At 37.8% G+C, this 19,937-nt stretch overlaps 1 protein-coding gene across 2 annotated transcripts in view; it reads right to left on the bottom strand.

Annotated features, from left to right (window-relative positions):
• The window catches only part of NFATC3 (nuclear factor of activated T-cells, cytoplasmic, calcineurin-dependent 3), a 94,220-nt gene that overhangs the window by 5,096 nt on the left and 69,187 nt on the right, over positions 1 to 19,937 (bottom strand). For both annotated transcript variants that reach the window (XM_006878670.1, XM_006878669.1), the window contains exons 5-9: positions 19,031 to 19,203; positions 17,039 to 17,179; positions 13,092 to 13,147; positions 10,704 to 10,830; positions 4,281 to 5,285 (exon numbers count right to left, since the gene is read on the bottom strand). In XM_006878670.1, coding sequence (XP_006878732.1) covers positions 4,281 to 5,285; positions 10,704 to 10,830; positions 13,092 to 13,147; positions 17,039 to 17,179; positions 19,031 to 19,203 — 1,502 coding nt within the window. The remainder of the gene's footprint in view (positions 1 to 4,280; positions 5,286 to 10,703; positions 10,831 to 13,091; positions 13,148 to 17,038; positions 17,180 to 19,030; positions 19,204 to 19,937) is intronic.

Below are 19,937 nucleotides of genomic sequence, written 5' to 3' on the forward strand. Positions count from 1 at the left end.
AGTCTGTTACCACACAGAGCCTCCAAGCTGCAGTGTCAGTTTTCACCACGGCAGCAGGTCAGGCTATATTTAACATGCATCCTCTTCTCTGCTGATGAGCTGCAGCTGCAACTATGTAGTTTGTGAACAAAGGAGGACAAGTGGGAACTGAGGAACCCTAATGTCAAGTTGTAACAAGATTCAGTTCAATCACAAATTAAATGGGCTGCAGTTAAAGATCTAGGACACTCTAATCTTACAATAGTATAATCTTAATTACCAAGTTTAAACATCAGGTATCACAACTTCTATACTGCTGTGATAAAATCGACTCTTTTATGGTATATGATTTGACACTCCCTCAAAAAAAATGATAACATATGAGTAAAATCTCATAGACAATTTTAGAGGTGCAGAACACATCACTTTGGGCAAAGGGGCAACGGTATAGGGAAGGAAGTAGCAAAGGAAATAGGAAAGCAATCAGCTAAATGGATTTGAATATCACTGTAATTGGTTGAACATTCATATACACATTATATATAGCCTTCATTCTGCTGTTACTACCCTAAGAAAAACCTTCTGAAGAGAGAATATTGCTACTCTGGTGCAGAGAAATATTTTGAGATCTTTCTCAAAGATCAAGTCAAAGGTTGACATGAGAGGCCAAAATCACACCAATGAAATGGAACAAAAATAATTTAGGGAGATGTTGAAGAGACTGCAACTAAGGCCACAGAGGTATAAACTGTTGAATGGAAAACTAATTTGCTCCATAAACTTTCACCCAAACCAAAATAAAATGTTAAAATATGAAAACAAAAAAAAACCCTCAAAGGGGGGTGTGCTGATTTAGCAGTACTTATGATTCACTAAATCAACAAGAGGCTAGAGGAGCTAAGAATAAGAAGTCAGCCAGCGTCCTGACCTCAGGATACACTGACAGTTTCTGACCAAGGAAGGTGACAGTCTTAACCCACTTGCAACTGGCTGCAGTCTGTTCACGTCTGGATACTGCACTATGATGAAGAATGTAAAAATACCAAGATTCAGGCAGAGAGGAAACCACAATGATGCAGGAAGAGGGAAGCTGCTGTAGAGTTTTTAAGTCTGGAAATGACATCAATATTTGACATATTTGAAGGGTTATTATATGAGGAGCCAACTTCTTCTGTGTGATTCTAGAGGCATCACACATGAAGCAAGGCCCACTGGAATTCCAAAAGCCCTGAGATGCTCCAAAGGTGCTGGAGGGGTAGGTACAGAAAGGAATACAAGGTCACCATAGGCACAAAATGTGGACTACAGTGTCAAAGAGAAAGGTGGAACAATCTTGAAAGCTTCATATAATAATGAGAATCAATAATCTTTAAACTTGCACTGTCTCGAGACAAGTTTCGAGGATGCCGCCCAAAAGAAAAAGCTGTACTGGAAAGGCCGGAAAAGGGGAAGCAGCCTCTGGGAGTAACAGTGTTAACAAGATGACTCAGGGTCCTAAAGGTGGTGGCAGTGCAATAAAGGTCAGGCACATTCTGTGTGAAAAATATGGCAGAATTATGGAAGCCATGCAAAAGTTAAAAGTCTGGAATGAGATTCAATGAAGTGGCTGCACAACATAGTGAAGATAAAGCCAGGCAAGGGGGCGACTTGGGCTGGATGACCAGAGGGTCCATGGTAGGTCCATTTCAAGAAGCAGCCTTTGCCTTGCCTGTAAAAGTGCACTGGATAAGCCTGTGTTTACAGACCCCCCAGTCAAGACAAAATTTGGATACCATATTCTTATGGTTGAAGGGAGAAAATAAAATCATACGAAAATAAAAAAAAATTGCACTCTCTCTTCTCACAGAGACTCTATAGAGAAAATGACATTTTCTTCCCTCTCTTGTACTCGTTTACACCCATTCTCAAAGTCTCAACCCAAACCAACTAAAAACATAATTGGAATACTTGGAAAACTGCTACTGTACTGAATTAGGAGCCAGGAGACTTGGGTTTAGTCTGTTCTCTGCCACTGACTCAGTGTGGGACTCAGGGTGAGGACTATGGCTCAGGAGAATCCAGATTCCTTACACATAAAACAAGGGAATTATTTAAGAGTATTATCTACGAAAGTTTTCTTGAATTTCTGAGTTGAAGTAAACCATTCTCACCTCAATGTCATGGATTTTATAATAAAAAATTCACATTTTAATGTCCTGAAAGATTCCCTCTTACTTAAAAACTTCAAAAGGGTAACCAGAAAAAAGTTATCTTTTATTCAAATATTAGAGTTCAATATTTATAAGGGTTTTATAAAAACTGAGCTTACATTACAGCTTTATAGAACCTCAGAACTTCTAAATATCTAGAAATTTTAAATCTAGAGATGAAATTAAGTAATTCTTGATTCTAAGGATCATTATTATTATTCTTTCAGAAGTAAACACTTATACATGTCTTGCTCAGTTATCCTATTTTCGCAATAGTGGTCTTAAGTGTATTAAGGAAACAATGTATATGAATGATTGAATGCAAATTAAAAAATCTAAGTAAGAAAGATAATTACGCAAACAAACAAAAATCCCCAATGACTTCAGGGACCTAACCACTGTGGTCTGCTATGGCTGAGAGCCAGCTGGCTAGCACTGCAACAAAAAAAGGACCAACTGCCTCCACTTTCGGCCCTGCTAGTCAGTTTTGTGACCTGTGGTGGAAAGAATAAGTCTAGAAAAGTTACTATCCTCTTTAGAGACAGGACTGGTGAGAACTGCAGTTGATAATGAACAGAAAAATGAAAACGCTGTGTAAGCTATCAGTGTTGTCTTAGCTTACACAGAGATTTTCTGTTAACACAAGTCACACATCTCCACATGGCTTTGAAAGCCATCTTCTACACTATTCATTCTCTAATCACAGATATGTATTCCCAGACATACTTTTAGTTCTCTGCTAAGGTTGTCAGATTTACCCTTTGATCTATTATTACTAAAAATACACTCTCATCTTCTAAAACTTAGCTCAAAGGTTACCTCCTAAAGGAAATTTTGATCAACTCTTCCTTATCTTCACTGGTATCCTAATGCGCTTCTTTTATACTTTGACTGGAGTGACTCAGACCTTATGTGTGACATACAGTTCTAACTACAAATCCTGGGAGAAGGAATGCTTTGCTTCCCCACTTTGTTTAGGTTCTGGGATTTAATACCAGCTTTGCAATTAGTGAATTCAGCCTCTCCAGATCTGTAAGAGATGACTGATTTAGAATTACTTTTCTGCACTAGATTAATACAGAATCAGAGAAGACTAAAACTATGTCTATGTTAAAATCTTCAGAATTTTCATTTTTGGACAATTGTTGAGAGCTTTCACTGGATTCCTAATTAAATATTATTTCATTTCTCTACAATGAAAAGCCGAGAATATACTCTGCATCGTTACCTGAAGATATTATCTTTGGGAATCTTCAATTCCTGAAAAGACTGGCACTCTACTTTCTTCTCTAATTTATTGATTTAATAAAATCAGAAGTCTATTAGATACCAGATTACTATATTTACATAAATAAGATTCTCTTCTCCCTGTGCCCATGACTGTCCCAGTAACAGCACATAAGTCCCATTTTGTACCAGTACTGCTGACTGACCCAGCAAGCCAAGGCCACAGGACAGAGCAGATTCACTACTTATGTCAATCTAAAGGGCAGAAACTCTATCTTAATACCTTAATATTTTAGTATCTGGCCCCATGTCTTGCAAAGGAAGGTATTTAGCAATATTTATTGAATAACACCCTGAATTCTATTCTTTAGACATTATGATCTCATTAAGTAAGGCAACATGCCATAAGCAGTAGCAAATACTAGTTAAAAACAGATTTTAAAGCATAAATTTCTCAAAATTATTTTCAAAGTCATATGTTACCAAACCAAAGGACAAGCAAATCTATCTTGGAAAAAGTGCAGCTAGAGTGCCCTTTAGAGGCAAGGATAATGGGATTTTCTCTCAGATACTTTGGGCATTTTATCAGAAGGGGCTAATGCTTGGAAAAGGATTGGTCAGCAAAAGACCCGCAATGAGATGGATGACAGTAGCTGCAACACAGGGCACATGCACAGCAGAGACAATAAGGGGTGGGCAATGGCTTCATCCTACTGTACATACACAGGCTGTGAGTCAGAGGTGACTTGGCACCTTATAAAATATTACATATTTCTAACAGTAAGAACTTATTTAAAAGGCTAATCATATGCCAATAAACAATTCCTGGTAATTTTTTCATGGCCCTTGGATTCTCATTGCTTCAAGGACATAAGATGAACTTACCATCATCTAAAGTGATGTCCTGTAGACCAATGGTTGCAAAGTTGGGTTCTCGTTCTTCAGGTTCAGGTTTAATGCTCACAGTTGCCCCGTCAGAAGAAAATGAAGTTGTATCACATAAATTGTGACACATTAAGGTTGAAGGTGCAGAAAGACCTCCCTGGCTTGTACTTTGTGCTTGAGTTGCATGCTGCCCAGAATGCATTCTGGGGGCTGGAGACGGTGATGAGGCAGTTCCTGAGCTAGGAGATTGGTAAGGCATAGGCTGTAGCTGAGGAGACGGTGGCCCAGAATGTGGTGAACTGGCCAGGGGATGAGAAGTTGCTGGGGAAACTGTTGTAGCAGACCCTGAATGTGAAGAACCATATGTAATGGGTTGTAACTGAGAGGACGGCTGCCCTGGGACTTGGTCAGCCACTGGAGAAGAAAGAGACCTTTGTCCTACATTTGAACAATGATATCCCATTGGCTGTAGATGAGGTGGGGTCTGCACAGAATGAGGTGTGTGTGCTAAGAGATGTCCTGTTGAGCCTGAATTTGTAGAATGAAATGGTATGGATGACAGTGGTTGACAGCCAAGATTTATTAAACTAGGAACAGCTGTATCCTGCTGGAACAAAACTGAATCAAACTCTTGACTAGAGGCAGCATTAATAGGAAGACAAGTTGGTCCATTGTACACATTAGTTTGCATAGGCTGATAGGAAGACCCCACAGGAGGTGTAGGTGTGACCTGGAAAGCCTGGTGCACAACTGGAGAAGGAATCATATGCTGTTCTTTACAAACACTCTGATCCCTACACTGCAACTGTGGCAGATGGGAGGAGGTTACCACTGATGCATATGCTTGCTGGACGGGACAAACCAAACTTCTCTGTGCTGGCAAAACACTATCATGTGGGTGCCCTGGATCTGATGAAGACCTCTGGGTCTGGGCAGGACGAGGCACCGGCAAAGATGGAACTGAAGATAAGTCAATCTCTTCTCTGTGTTCTTGTTTCATCAAAACTGAAAAGAAAATTATTAAAGGGAATATTAATTTATAAAAAATATATTAATTAGGACATTCCTATATGCTGGGCTGTAATGTGCATTCAGGAATCAGGGCTTTCAGATTCAGATGCCTTACACAAGACAGATGACATAAAATGAGTGAAAGAGGCAAGCCCAAGACAGTAGGGAGTGATTATGCAGCTCAAATGTAGTCAACTTTAAAACAACACATGTACAGAGCTAGTTATTTTTTAATTGATATGAAAGTATTTCTACACTATAGGGCTAAGTAACAAAAACCAAGTTACAGAATAATGTATATAATACACACTGATTTACGTAAAATATTAGACATGCATGCACACAGCCTCACTCTTATGTGTGCAGGGGGATCTTTGGAAAGATGTACAAGAAACTGCTAACTGCTGAGTCTGCATCTGGCAAGAGTAACCAGGTGAACAAAGGGGAGGGAGATTCAGTTTTATTTATTTGCTTTGGAGATTTCTTTTTTACTGTACACTCTTCTTATGCCTTTTGGGTTTTTCCCCACTATGTATATTAACTAGTCAAAAAAGAAGTAATTATCTTAAAAAAAAAATCTCATGGCCTAATAAAGTGTGAGTGATGGTGACACAATGATTGAAGAGAGTTTTACTGATAACCAAAACCAAAAAGTTTGGTGGTTCAGATCTGCCAGGTGGTCCACACACACACACACACACACACACACACACACAAAAAGATGTGACAGTCTGTTGCCATAAAGATTTATTATGGTCTTACAAAAAAACAAACCACCAAACCCAACCAAACCTGTCTATCTTGAAAATGAAAAAGGAAAAAAATATGCTACTTCTTATTCAGTCCCTGTAACAACAAAAAAAATATAGCTGCAGGGAATAATACGGTTAATAAATTTACTTCCAAATACAAGATAATGCTATCAGGAGTATCTCTTTAAAACACATGAGAAATATTTACCCTGGTTTGGAGAATATGTAATACAGTCCTGAAAACATACACTGGACAATGATCATCATATGCCCACCATGTACAAGTCACTGGACGATACCGTGGAACAAAAATATTAATCGGAATAGATGCTACTCATCTCAGCAGGATGTGGCAGAAACTTTGTCATCAACACTGACACAGTGCAGACACCCTCAGAGTGGCATCACTCAATCCAGCAGAAGGCCTCTCTTAGTAACAGATTTTTCCTTTGTAATGACAATAAAGGATAAATTTTATGAAGCATTCATTTTGTGCCTTTTACTTAAACCGTCTCATTTTAAAGTATCGGCTCCTTTTCTTTCTCTCTCCTCCCCCATCTCATTTCCTTTTCTCTACAGAATTTCTTTTTCCTATGTTTTGTCATTTTAATAGGGATGTCAATCATAATGCTCACTTATTGGGCATAACCTTCAGTTTGGTCAACAAAAGCAGTCAATCTCCTCTTTCCCCAAGAAAGGACCAGGAATTTATGTTTGATTAGGTTTCTGTCATTTTAACGAAAAGATCTCAATGCAGTTCAACACTTCAATGCTTTAAGGATTACTATTATCCCTACTTTACAGGCTATATATATGGTCCCCTGATTAGGAACGAGATCAGTTTCTGCATCTTTAAAAAACTATATAAGGTTCTTTCTTTTTTTTCCCCATTTGGATTTTTTCTTTTTTAAAAAATACTAGTTTATTTACAAAATTTGAATATACTCATTTTGAGAACAGATTCTTCCAATTTACCTCACCCATCATCCATCAAATGGTACAACCCCACGATTAATCCCTGCACATCCTCATCGCTCTGCTTCCATTCTCCCTTACCCCCTATATAAGGTTCTTATTTAGCCTTATTATAGTTTAAGAAAAGGCTCAAAGCTTTTCCAATGATTTGAAAGCTCTTTGTGCAACAAGTAAAAGTGACTGTGATGAGGAATTTGTGGCAAGCAAGGATTGATTAAATCTTTTCAAAGTGAGGGAAAAAATTATGTAACATTAAAGCAGAGCTTTGAAACAACATGCCCCAATCCAAAGGAGGTGGTGCCACGTTCAAAGATGGCAGCCAGCCACGCTGCTTTGAATGTGTGTGGCCTTCTACAGTCCTGCCAATAATCTAGTCTCTGCATTAGGCTTCTGAAAGGGCTTTCTGAATCTCTTCTCATTTTAAGACTTTAGACAAGTTTCTACCATTCCAGTTATCTTGATGAATCAAAACTGTAAAGATTCAAGTCTATTCATGTTTCCCTTCATCAGCCATGACAGACCAATTTGAAGCCCTGTATTAAAGAGCCAGTGCAGTCTTCAATATGGATTGAAGCTCAATATAAAGAAAACAAAGATTCTCACCAGTAGGCCAAGAAGAGATTGAGATAGTTAACAGTTTTCATTTACTTGGTTCCAGTCAACACTCTTGGTAACAGCAGCCAGGAAATCAGGAGACGAATTGCATTGGGAAAGTCAACTGTGAGGGACCTCTCAAGAGTACTGAAGTGCAATGACTTCAGGCTGGAGACTAAGGTGTGCCTGATCCAGGCTACAGTCTTTGCAATTACGTGCTATGCATCGGAGAGTTGGACAGTGAATAGGGATGAAAGAAAGAGAATTGATGCCTTTGAGTTGTGGTGCTGGAGAAGAGTGTTGAATATACCATGGACTGCTAGGAGAACAAACAGGTTTGTTCTGGAGAGGGTGAAGCCAGAATGTTCCCTGGAGTTAAGGATTCTGAAGCTTCGTCTGACATACTTTGGGCATGTTGCAAGGAGGGACTGGTTCTTGGAGAGGGACATCATGTTTGGGAGAGTGGAGGGACAGCACAGGAGAGGAAGACTCTCGATGAGATGGACTGATTCTGTGAGTGGAGTGGTGGGAATGAATGTGTTTGAGACAGCGAGGTTGGCACAGGATAGAATGGCGTTTAGGGCTCTTGTACATAGGGTCACTATAAGTCACAAACGACTCAATGGCACATAACAACAACAACAACAACAACTTGTCTGTAAACTGGATATTCATTAACTCAAGAACTGTCTGTATACTGAAGAGGAAATTAAAGACGTTGATGTTAACACTGTAACACCATCTACTGCCAGAAACAGTCAAGTCACCCTTTATCCTTCCTTCTCATTCACGTACCCACCCCTATAGCTAATCCATCACTTAACTCTATAGACTTTACCTAAATATTTCAAATCATTTTCTCCACTGTCACCATCCTAATCCAAATGACCATTACCTCGTTCTTGGACCATTGCTATAACCTACTGAATTCTCTCTGGTCTGATGATTCACTCTCCAAATAAGAAAACCCTAAACTACTGTTTGAATTTCAGTCTCCATGACCCTGAAATTAAAAGAATCAGATGGTGCCTTGTTACCATTGCTGATCTCTCTGAAAGGGATCACAATAAAAAGTTCTGATAGAATAGGAGAAAAATGAGGGACAAAACTTAAAATCTCACAAAAAAGATGAGGCTTGCTGGTCTGATATGAGACTGGTGGTGTTCTCAAGACTACAGCCCTTAGTCAATCTTCAAGCCTGGAATGGAAATAATCCCAGGGATTCACCTTCAAACAATAAAAGATACCTAAGAGAGCAACAAATTTCTTAGCATAATCGACAATACATGATCCAAAGGGGAGGATTTGCCTAGGGACAAAACTCAAGGGGCAGGAAAGGATTTAAAAGAAGGACAAACAAAAATGGAAAACACAGAGCAGAAGTGAGAAGAGTACTGACAATGTAAAGACTGTAATTAAGTCACAAAAGACAATGTGCACTAATTACTGAATGGAAAACCAGTATCTGTAAACTTTTACTTAAATCACAATAATGAACAAATGAATTAAAGAATATAATTAGCATTCAGACTTTGTTCTTTTATTATAAACAGCTTAAGTGTTTTTCACAATTAGTTTTGGAGAGCAAAGTTCACTATGATTTTTTTGTTGTTATTATACACCTTATTGACTAGCATTGCATCTAGTAGAAAAAGCTTTTATAAATATTTGTCTTGTAAGCATATAACAATTAGCATAAATTACTGCAGATGTTATTTACATAGCACTATCAAGAGCAGCATCATAATGCAAGGTGAAGAGATTGAGACTGTCAACAGCTTCAATTTGCTTGGCTTTACAATCAACACTCTTGGTTGATTAATCAGGAAATTAAAAGATGAATTGCACTGGGAAAGTCTGCTGTCAGAGACCTCTCCAAAGTACTGAAGAGCAACGATGTCAGTCTGGAGACTAAGGTGTACCAGATATAGGCCATGGTCTTTGCAATTGCTTGCCATGCATCAGAAAGCTGGACAATGACTAGGGATGACAGAAGGAGACTTGATGTCTTTGAGCTGTGGTGCTGGAGAAGAGTATTGAATATACCATGGAGTGCTAGGAGAACAAACAGGTTCGTCCTAAAGAGGGTGAAGCCAGGCTGCTCCTTGGAGGCAAGGATTCTGAAGCTTCGTCTGAAATACTATGGACATGTTGCAAGGCGGGATCTGTCCTTGAAGAGGGATGTCATGCTTAGGAGGGCAGAGGAACAGTGCAGGAGAGTTAAGACCCTCCATGAAGTGGAATGATTCAGTGACTGGGGTAATGGGGATAGATGTGCTCGAGAAAATAAGATTGGCACGGGACAGAGCAGGGTTTATGGCTGCTGTGCATAGGGTTACTATGAGTGGCAGGTGATTCGACAGCACATAACAACAACAATCAAGAACTGGAAAGTTAGGGAGCTCTGGTGGCCTAGTGGCAAGACGCTGCACTGAAATCCCAGAGGTACGTGGTTCAAATCCACCAGATGCTCTGCTGGAGAAGGAGGGGGCAATCTCCTCCTGTACCAGTCAGATCGGATTTGAAGGTACACGTAAAAATAATATAACAACAAAAAAAAAGAACTGGAAAGTTCTATCACTTGAATTGTCCCAGAAGAAGCATGGAAGCTTCCCCTGTTAGAGCACAAAATCTTTATGGCAGGTGCTCTGGCAACAACTTCATATTCCCTAGACACTACAATATGGTAAATGAAAGTAATGTGAGGGTTTTTTTCATCTGACTTGGAATGGCTGAGATGAAGATTATGAAGCAGGCAAGCTACTTCTCTACAGTGCGTCAGGAGTTCAGGATCCAGCAGAACATGCAGATGTACACCCAGAACCTTTTATGTAGTGTTGGTGACTTCTGGTACCTCCCGAGAAAATATTTCTCTGATTTAATTTAATAATTTTCCTAGGATAAATGACTATAAAATGATAATATATTTAATAATGGAACATAGAAGTAAACTTTATAGGTTAAACATCAACTGACATTTTGACTGCTTAAAAGTATCTTACTTTAACCATTCTAATAGAAAATTCATCAAGCCATATTTATTCATTATGAAAGAAAACTCTACAGTAAGCCATCACAACAACTCTGATACCTGGTGTGTAAGTAAAACGTTGGGACTGGCTTTTTTTCCTCTTGCCATTGCAAAGATAAAAGTGCACCTGCACTGCAGCTGTAACTGTTGGGTTATGATATGGAGGAACTTCAAGGACAATGTGAGCCTAAGAAGAATGGAAAGGAAGATTGTGTTACACAGAACTAAAAATGAAATGCACCTGCTAAACTCAGCACAATTCATAAGTCTTAATTACAAAACATAGTAACCGATCATAGATGTCTCTGGAGATTTACTATATGGGCACTTCAGTCTTGACACAGACAAGCTCTTATAATTGATTAAAATAAACTGCTTTCTACCCAATCAATTTCATTTCTAGTTGTAGCAAAAATAAAGTCCTACCATATTCTATGTCTGTGATATTTTAAAGATTATATGTTGCTTAACTAGAAATCAATTCTGATTTTTACTTTAACACTTCCCAAGAAGCATTACAGTTTAGATATCTTAAATTTTATATTCAGAGTGCTACAAATTAGAAATAGACAAAATCTGTATTAGCAGAAAAAATGACTTTACAGCAACACAGTGGAAAATTTTATAGTGTCAAACAAATGCCCAATTTTTCTAGGTCTTCAAAGAACAAAGTGGGGGGAGTGATTCCTTACATTAGGGAAAATCCTTCTTTCATTCCACCTGGAACAAAGGGACCAAAGCTTTTAGTGGGATTCTTTTCCGCCCCCCCCCACTCATTGTTGCACATTTTCTTTGCCTACCCCATCGGCTCACCCCACAATTCACCCCTTGTTTCAGACTGTTCTCATACATATAAAGCCAAGAAATCTATTCATTTCGAAGTTCTTTCCCTCATCTGTTCTAAAGCACTGTTCATTATCTATCCACTCATCCTCAATCCTTCCATGTCTGTCTTATTTTATAACAGTGGTATTATGCAGTATTTGCCCATGTGTATGACTGAGAGATGTCACTCAGCATAATGTCCTACCAGTTTCCCCGGGTTGTATAGTGTTTTAGTTCACTGTTTTCAGTGCGGTGTAAAATTTCATTGTCTGAATGGACCATAATTTTTCTGTCCATTCATTTGTTGATGGGCACTTGGATTGCTCCCATCTCTTTGCTATTATGAATAACAAAGCAATAAACAGAGGTGTGAATACACTTCCTTGAGTTGTGGATCTGGTTTCTTTAGGGTATATTCCTAGCAGTGGAATTGCTCGGTCAAATGGTACTTCTATTACCAACTTGTTGAGAAAGTTCCAGACTGCCTTCTATAGTGGTTGTACCATTTTACATTCCCACGAGCAATGAATAAGAGTTCCAATCTCCCCACAAACTCCCCAGCTTTGTTTGCTGCCCTGTTGAACTTTGCTATTGTTGCTGGGGTGTAGTTGTTTTGATTTGCATCTCTTTGACAGTTAAGAATTTGGAACATTTCTTCATGTGTTTTGTTTGCTATTTTAATGTCTTCCTTGGTAAAGTATCCATTCATATCCTGTGCCCATTTTGACTGGGTTGTTTACCTTTTCTTGTTGATATGTTCACTGTAGATTCTTAAAAACTTAATGAAGCAATTGAGGAGTTAGGAAAAACTAAATATACGAGCTTGTTCTATCTTTTGCCACTATATATGTTCTTTACTAAATTTGTTTTTATTTTTCATTGGATTCGAAGAAATAAAAGAATGATCATTTAATGAAGAATCTTCTGATATTTTATTTTAAATTGTGTGTGTGTGTATATATATATACACACATATATACATCTATACATATACATACATCTATACATATACATATATATATGTATATATAGGTATGTGTGTGTGTGTATGTGTGTATATATATATATAAAATCTGTGGTGCTGGAGAAGAGTGTTGACTGCTAGGAGAATAAACAGGTTTGTCCTGGAGAGGGTAAAACCAGGCTGCTCCTTGTAAAACTTTGTCTGGCATACTTTGGACATGTTATAAGGTGGGACCAGTCCTTGGAGAAGGCCATCATGTTTGGGAGGGTGGAGGGCCAGTGCAAGAGAGGGAGACCCTCAATGAGATGGATCGATTCATAACTGGGGTAATGGAGATAGGTGTGCCAGAGACAATAATGTTGGTACTGGATAGAGCATGGTCTAGCGCTTCTGTATATAGGGTCACTATGAGTTGCAAACGACTCGATGGCACATACCAACAACTACTACTATATATATATAAAAGGGAAGACACCAACTGTTTATCTTTTTAAACTTTCATTTTATTATTAGGCAAGTATCTGCCTCTCTCCTAACTTCTGAAAATTATAATTTACTTTCCTATTAATCAATAGGTCAGAGTTCACACACTATAAAGCACCACTGTTTCATTTTCTCATTAAGGTTCTTAAATATTGTAAAAGAAGTAAATTTCTCACCCCATGGCATTTTTCCCTGATTATTTTCCCTTCTACTTCCCACTGAGGTCGTCCATCTGTTAAAAGAAACAACTTAGTTAAAATCAATTTAAATCATAAAGCTTATAATCAAAATCAAATATAATGTGCTGTTCTGTGTACCTTCAAGTGCAAACTGACTCATAACTGCCCCTACGGTGGGTTTTCAGAGGTGGTAAATTGTATCGGAGGAGAATGACTGTCCATTTTTCTTCCAAAGAACAAATGGTGGATTTAAACTGCAGGCCTTTGGGTTGACAGCACAGCTCCTGAACCCTAAGCCACCAGAGTTCCCTAACACAGGGTAGTATCACAAATTTACTGGTAAGGAAAACCTTTATCTCACTGACTTCCATTATGAAAATGAGTACTCATGAGAAAACAAATGAAAAAACGTTTCATGTCATCTAGGTTATTAGCAGGCCCCAAAGAATTTGTCCCACCTATCCCTTCAAGCAATTTTTTAAATTCTCAGAAAGCACCCCACTAAATGGTACCCAACGTGTACTTGTAAACTCCATGTGATGGGAAACTCACTTCATCACCACGTAACCCAAGCAACTCCATCTTGGGGTATCTGCTAGAAAGCTATTCATGGAAAATGAAGTTTATCTCTTCATAGTAGCCAATTATTGGTCTACTTCTGTGGTCACCCCAAAAAATTCCAAGTACTTATCTGTGAAGGAGCCCTGGAGTGCAGTAGTTAAGGACTTGGCTACAAATGACAAAGCTGGCAGTCAGAACCCACCAGTCACTCCACGGGAACGAGATGTGAAAGCCTGCGTCCATGAAGACTTAGACACATTATGGGGCAGTTCTACTTTGTCCTATAAGGCTGCTAAGTGTCAGAATCATGTCCGCAACAGATTTGGTTCTGAGACAGTATTTCTGATGTCTGAAACCAGCTACCATGATTTCTTGCATCTCCTCTTGCCCTACTAGAATCTCTAGTTATTCGATACACAGTACTTTAGCCTTTCTAATCTCTCTTCTTGGAACACGCTCTTCTATCACCTCCCTCTAAGCACCCCAAGCCCAAGATTGAATAGTCTGGGTAAGAAACAGCCCAGCACGATAATGACTGACTGAGACTTTTAACACCCTGGGTAGAAATTCTGTGTTTTCTATTAATGAAAAGACTATGAATAGTTAAAGACATGCTTAGAACCAGTTAACACAAGATTCAAGAAGAGAAGTGTTCAGAAAGAGAAAGGGTAGCATAGTAGTGTTCAGAAAGAGGATGTCAAATGGATTTTTAGGAGGTTAAAATATAAAGAGTGCAGGGCAAAATACCAAAAAGTAATGGGTAAGTAAATAAAAGCAGATGAAAAGACGAAGGGAAACAGAAGAACAAAGAAACACTGAGAAGTTGATAGTTTCAAAGGAAATGTAGTATTTAGGACTGGATGACTTAAACATATTTAAACTCTGAGGAAAAGGATTCAGTCACTAAAATAAGAGGTGGTGGAATCAGAGAGATGGGTAATAGATACATAGCTTTAAGTACAGAAGTTTAAGTAAAATGAAATTGTAAATGTTTTGGTGTGTGTGTGTGTGTGTGTGTGTGTGTGTGTGCGCGCGCGTGCGCACGCGCGCGTGTAAAGAGCTGCACTGTTGGGGAGCTCTGGTGGCCTAGTGGCAAGAAGCTGCAATGAAATCCCAGAGATAAGCAGTTCGAATCCATCTGATGCTCTGCCGTAGGAGGGGAAATCTTCTTCTGTACCAGTCAGATCTGATTTGACGGTACAGACACACATAATAATAATAATAATAATAATAATAATAAAAAGAGCTGCATTGTTAACAAAAGGCAGGTGCTTCAAATCCCTTAGCTCCCACTCTGGATAAAGATGGGCAATTTCCTCCTTGGGATTTACAACCTCTGATAACCTATAGGAGAGTTAAGTATAAGTTTGGTCTGACTTGATGACAAGGAAGTGAGGTGATAATATACATATTTAAACACACACACACACACACACACACACACACACACACATTTATGACATACAAAGATCAAAGGATGAAAACAATCAAATCATTAAATTAAGGTAAACAACCATCAAAAGAAAGCATACAGAAATTAATGAGAAAACAAAGACACTACTAAAAAGACTAACAAGCCAAGAACTCTAGAAAGACTGCTAAAAACCCCACAAAATAAAAAATTATACAAATAAGTAAAAACAGGAATCAAAAAAGTTATAACTCCAGATGAAGAAAAAAAGATTATTATAAACAAATTACTACATTTGAAAATGTATATGAAAGGAACAAAATCCTGGAAAACTGTAAAACTAACTAAAGAATAAAATAAAAATAAATGTTCCTTTAAATAGTGAGAAATGATATATAAAAAGTTTAAAAAGTGGAGGGTTGCACAATTTGATGGGTGGGGTGTGTGTGAAGGAAATGGGAAAGATGTGGTGTGAAAAACAATTTATACAAACTTTGTAAATAAGCCAGTATAAAATAATAACCAAAAAGAAGTTTCAAAAGCTTCTGGCAAAGACAGCCACTGACCTAAAGTATTTTAGAGGTCCTTCCTGTCACAGGTTTAAAGACAGGTGAGACATTCAACACACTTCCCCAACACAACTAACTCACTACACTATTAGAGAACAGAAATCATTTTTGTCAGTCAATGACAGACAAGAACATGCCAAATCAGCTGGGCAAAAAAGGCAGAGTCATGAACGTATATTCCACAAAAGGAGGAGATGTGAATGACTTGTTAAGTCAAAAGACGTCAAGCTCACTGCTGTCAAGTCAAAACCGAATCACAGCTCCAGCTGGTTTTCAGGAGGCCGGACACTGCACAGGAGGATCCACCTTTCTCCTTCAGAGCCACAGGTGAATTTGAACCACCAGAGGTACCACCTTTGGGGTGCAGTGCAGCTCCCTACAGACTACACCACCAGAGCTCCCTCACTCCTTTATAACCATAACAGAAATCAGCAAAGTAACCCAAAGCTCAAGATGCCATTTTACATCCACTGAATTAACAAAACTTAAGAATTTTCCTATTTTTAGCTGTGTTGAACTAGAATGTTCAAATGGGCACTGTTGGCTACTGTTTGTCAGCATCATCATGCTCTCCACAACCCCTGTAGGATTTTTAGCAGTCACTCCCTTTTTTTAGCCCTTACTCCAAGCCCTGTCACTATCATCTATTTCCAGTTTCTACTATCAGTCCATTCATTTTCTAGAAAGGGAAGCCCATAGCATGTGACCTTTTATACAGGTTTCTGTCACTTAGATGTTTTAAGGTTCATCTATGCTGTAGCATAAATCACTATTTTAGTCTTTTTTATGGCTGAAAATATTCTGTTGAATGGTTGTACCACATTTTGTTTATCTACTCATTAGTTTGGCATGTAAGCAGTTTCTAATATTTTTGGTGGTTTGTTTGTTTCTACTTGTGGTAAACATCTGTATACAAGTTTCTGTGTGGACACATATTTCTAATTTTGAGTATCCATGTGAAGTATAGTAGATTTGTTCTTTTACCTTAGAGAAAGTCCTTTAAAATTTAGCAGTTAACATTTATATAAAAATTTAATAAATGTTTGGCTTTCAGTAAGATTTTCTACACATAAAGGATGCCTACAACTTTTATTCTCAGTGCTACTGAGTTGGAACCGACTCATAGCTGACCCTCCAACAGGTTGCTGAGGTTGGGAACCTTCCAGGAGATTTCTCATTTTCCTCTTGCAGAGCCACTGGTAGATTCAAACCACATCATTCGACAGGTGTGGTTCTTTGGGTTGGCAGTGCAGTCAACTCCTTATGGCCTCTGCCAACAGAGTGCCCTTTGATAACTTGAGGAAAGAATTCTGCCATTAATGTTATCGGAACTGCTAAATAATTAATTTCATCCTCTGTCCCGTCAGCCTAAAATCAATCAACTCAAATATCGTATTATTTACCTTGTCCTTTTTCAAGAAAAATGATTTTAGATTCTGGAAGAAAATTAGATCCAGTCACAATCATTTCATGACCTCCATTTACAGAACAACTGTTGATACTGTACTTCTCAATATGAGGAAGTTCTTGAGCAGACCGCTGGGCTGTTGTGTGTTTTTCCCCCAAAAAAAGTTAAGAAGAAATAAAATATTAGTTTACAATCTTTCATATATAAATAACAAACTCAAGAAAACAGAAAAGTAAATTCTAAGAAGAGTATGTCAATCAGACTGATATTTTTCTATCTTAACAGAAAAGATGAGCAGCTATGATAATCATTATGTAAAAATAAAAACAATCTAGTTGTATTATCTATTGTCATAATATTAATTATACAGTATCATTCAAGTTTTTAGAATTCAAGTCCATGGTAAGAACTAACACAAAATAACTAGGTTTTAGGTAACAAAAGATTTCTTACATTCATACGATTTCTAAACTATGATTTAAAATAACCATTGTCTAAAAATCACCTAAGAGAAATTAACTCAATCCTGCAAGTTCATAGTGACTCAAACATATTCACTTCTTCAATTAGTCTCTTTCAGTTTAAGTCTTTATACATTCTTTTCATAAATCTGTCTGCTAAAATTTAGAAAAAGCTAATATAACTGTAAAAAGTGACTCCCCCCATTGTTAAATGCCTAGACATCTATATATATCTCATTTTAAAAAAAAAAGGTGTTGGCTACACAATATTCTTCACATTTGGAAAACAGGCTAACTTCAGAACTACCACTTAGTTGGAAAATTGGAGGCTTTGAGAGTAAGCTGTGCTTTATTTGGCAGCACAGCACTTAAAAGAAACTTGAACTTCAGTGTCTTTAGAAAGTTAACCATGACTCTGTCTTTCCTATTTAATACCCAGCCAGGTATGTGAGTTGGGAACATTGTTCCATTCAAAAAGAACAGTAAAATAGATCTTTCCATATGAAGTGGTTTGGGACTTAGGATCAACCTTACTTTGGGAAGCACCAGGCAACAACTTACAGCTCCGAAAATACTTATGACCTTACTGTTCCAAAGGGCCTCTAAGCATGAAAAACAAGTACTGGCTGCTTTAAGGAACAGATCAGATTTTAAATACTTATGGTGGAAAAATACCATAACAATGGTATTTTCAGTTATAAAGTAAAAATGTATTCAACAAATGACATAATAATTTTAGAATGCTATGTATGTGCAAAATAATATTTTAAAGAATATAAATGATAAGTGAAAACAGTATGAATTAAGACAAATGTACATCATTACAAGCATAAAAGTGAGTTTTAGGAAAATCTGTGTTCCAGGCAAAGCTCTGTCATGAACAAATAACTAAGTTGTATTTCTTAAACTGGGTAGCTGACTGGAGGAGTACTTTAGATATTTATGTCTACGGGTTAGAACATATCTAAATCTATGCTCTAAAGAGCTAAACATCAATCTCAGTATTTCTGCCATGCTAATTAACTCATCTTTGATTCACAGGCCTTCACGGCTTGAACAGACGGTTCTAGGAACTTTCTCCCATCTTGCCTTCATAAATCAAGGATAAAAGTGTTAACTTGCTCAATCTGATGCTGCAAATAATTTTGTGGTTAAGAAACAAAAATAAAAACCTGCAAATACTACTTTAGCTGAGGGTCAGCTTACAGAAGGAGGCATCTTCCAAAATGAAAACCAGAATTTTAATGAGTCAACAAGATAAAGTAGCAGAGCATGAGTCAGAGCTTAATGATCTAGTCTTCAAATGTCAGTCAGCTCATTTCCCTCATTTAAATACAAGAAAATTGTGCTCAAGAGAATATTCTATAGCCACACCCTGAGACAAACTACAGTTAAAAATAATTTTCTAATAAGAAAATCTTATCCGTACTCAGAGGCTCTGTTTTACTTAAACAGTAAGCTGTAAGTAAAACAAAAGGCAACCTACTCTCAGCAAAATCTTAAAACATTATCACATGCTCACTTACAGCATTCAACAGGTATAGAAGCTGTCTGCAGAGAAAGGACTTTTCCATTGGGCTGTGGGATATGTACACGAAACACAAGTCGTACTCTTGTATTCTTTCTGCCAATATCAGTCTCTCCTTTTCGAAGTTCTATATCTGAATTGCGAAGTTTCAAAATACCTGCACAGTCAATACTAGGAGAAAAAAGTAAACATTTTATTTAGATATTAAAAATCCGTGATTCTCAATAATACTTCTATGCAAGTATGGCTAATACTGCAGGGAAAATGATTACTATATAAATCAGGTCAAAAAAGGAGACACTCATGACTGCTATTCTGTTGTCTCAAGTAAAGAGTTTAAGAAAGGTTTTATAAAACAACAGACCAAGTGGCTGTTGGAAAGATGACTGTCAATAATTCCTCCCCATTCCTGTATTGTATGTGACTCCTTCCAATAAGAGGAGGCATCTATGACCTATTCTCCTTGAGAACTGGCCTTGTGAGTTGGTTTAACAAGTAGTGTGGTAAAACCAACTATCTTCTCTCTTTGCTTTCTTGGAGCCCTGATCCAAATAGCAAGCTAGAAAGAAAAGCCCAGACAATTCTCATTCTATATTCTTGATACTTCAGTCACCCTGGACTCCAACTCCATTGAGCTCCCAATTGAATCCAGGTGCATGAGTATCTCCAGGTAACACTAATGGAACTAACTAGTTGAGATGAAGCAATTAAAAAAACTCATGAGAGAGGTTAAAGGCATTCCCTTTAAGAACAGGAACTAGGCAAGGATGCCCACTATCACCTCTTTTATTCAATATTGTTTTGAAAGTCTTAGCAATAGCAATAAGACAAGAGAAGGGAATAAAAGGTATCCAAATAGGCAACGAGGAGGTAAAATTATCCCTCTATGCTGATGACATGATAGT

The sequence above is a fragment of the Elephantulus edwardii genome, unplaced genomic scaffold (genome assembly GCF_000299155.1).
Source record: "Elephantulus edwardii isolate Elephantulus edwardi_28Jun2011 unplaced genomic scaffold, EleEdw1.0 scaffold00001, whole genome shotgun sequence".
Classification (NCBI taxonomy): domain Eukaryota; kingdom Metazoa; phylum Chordata; class Mammalia; order Macroscelidea; family Macroscelididae; genus Elephantulus; species Elephantulus edwardii.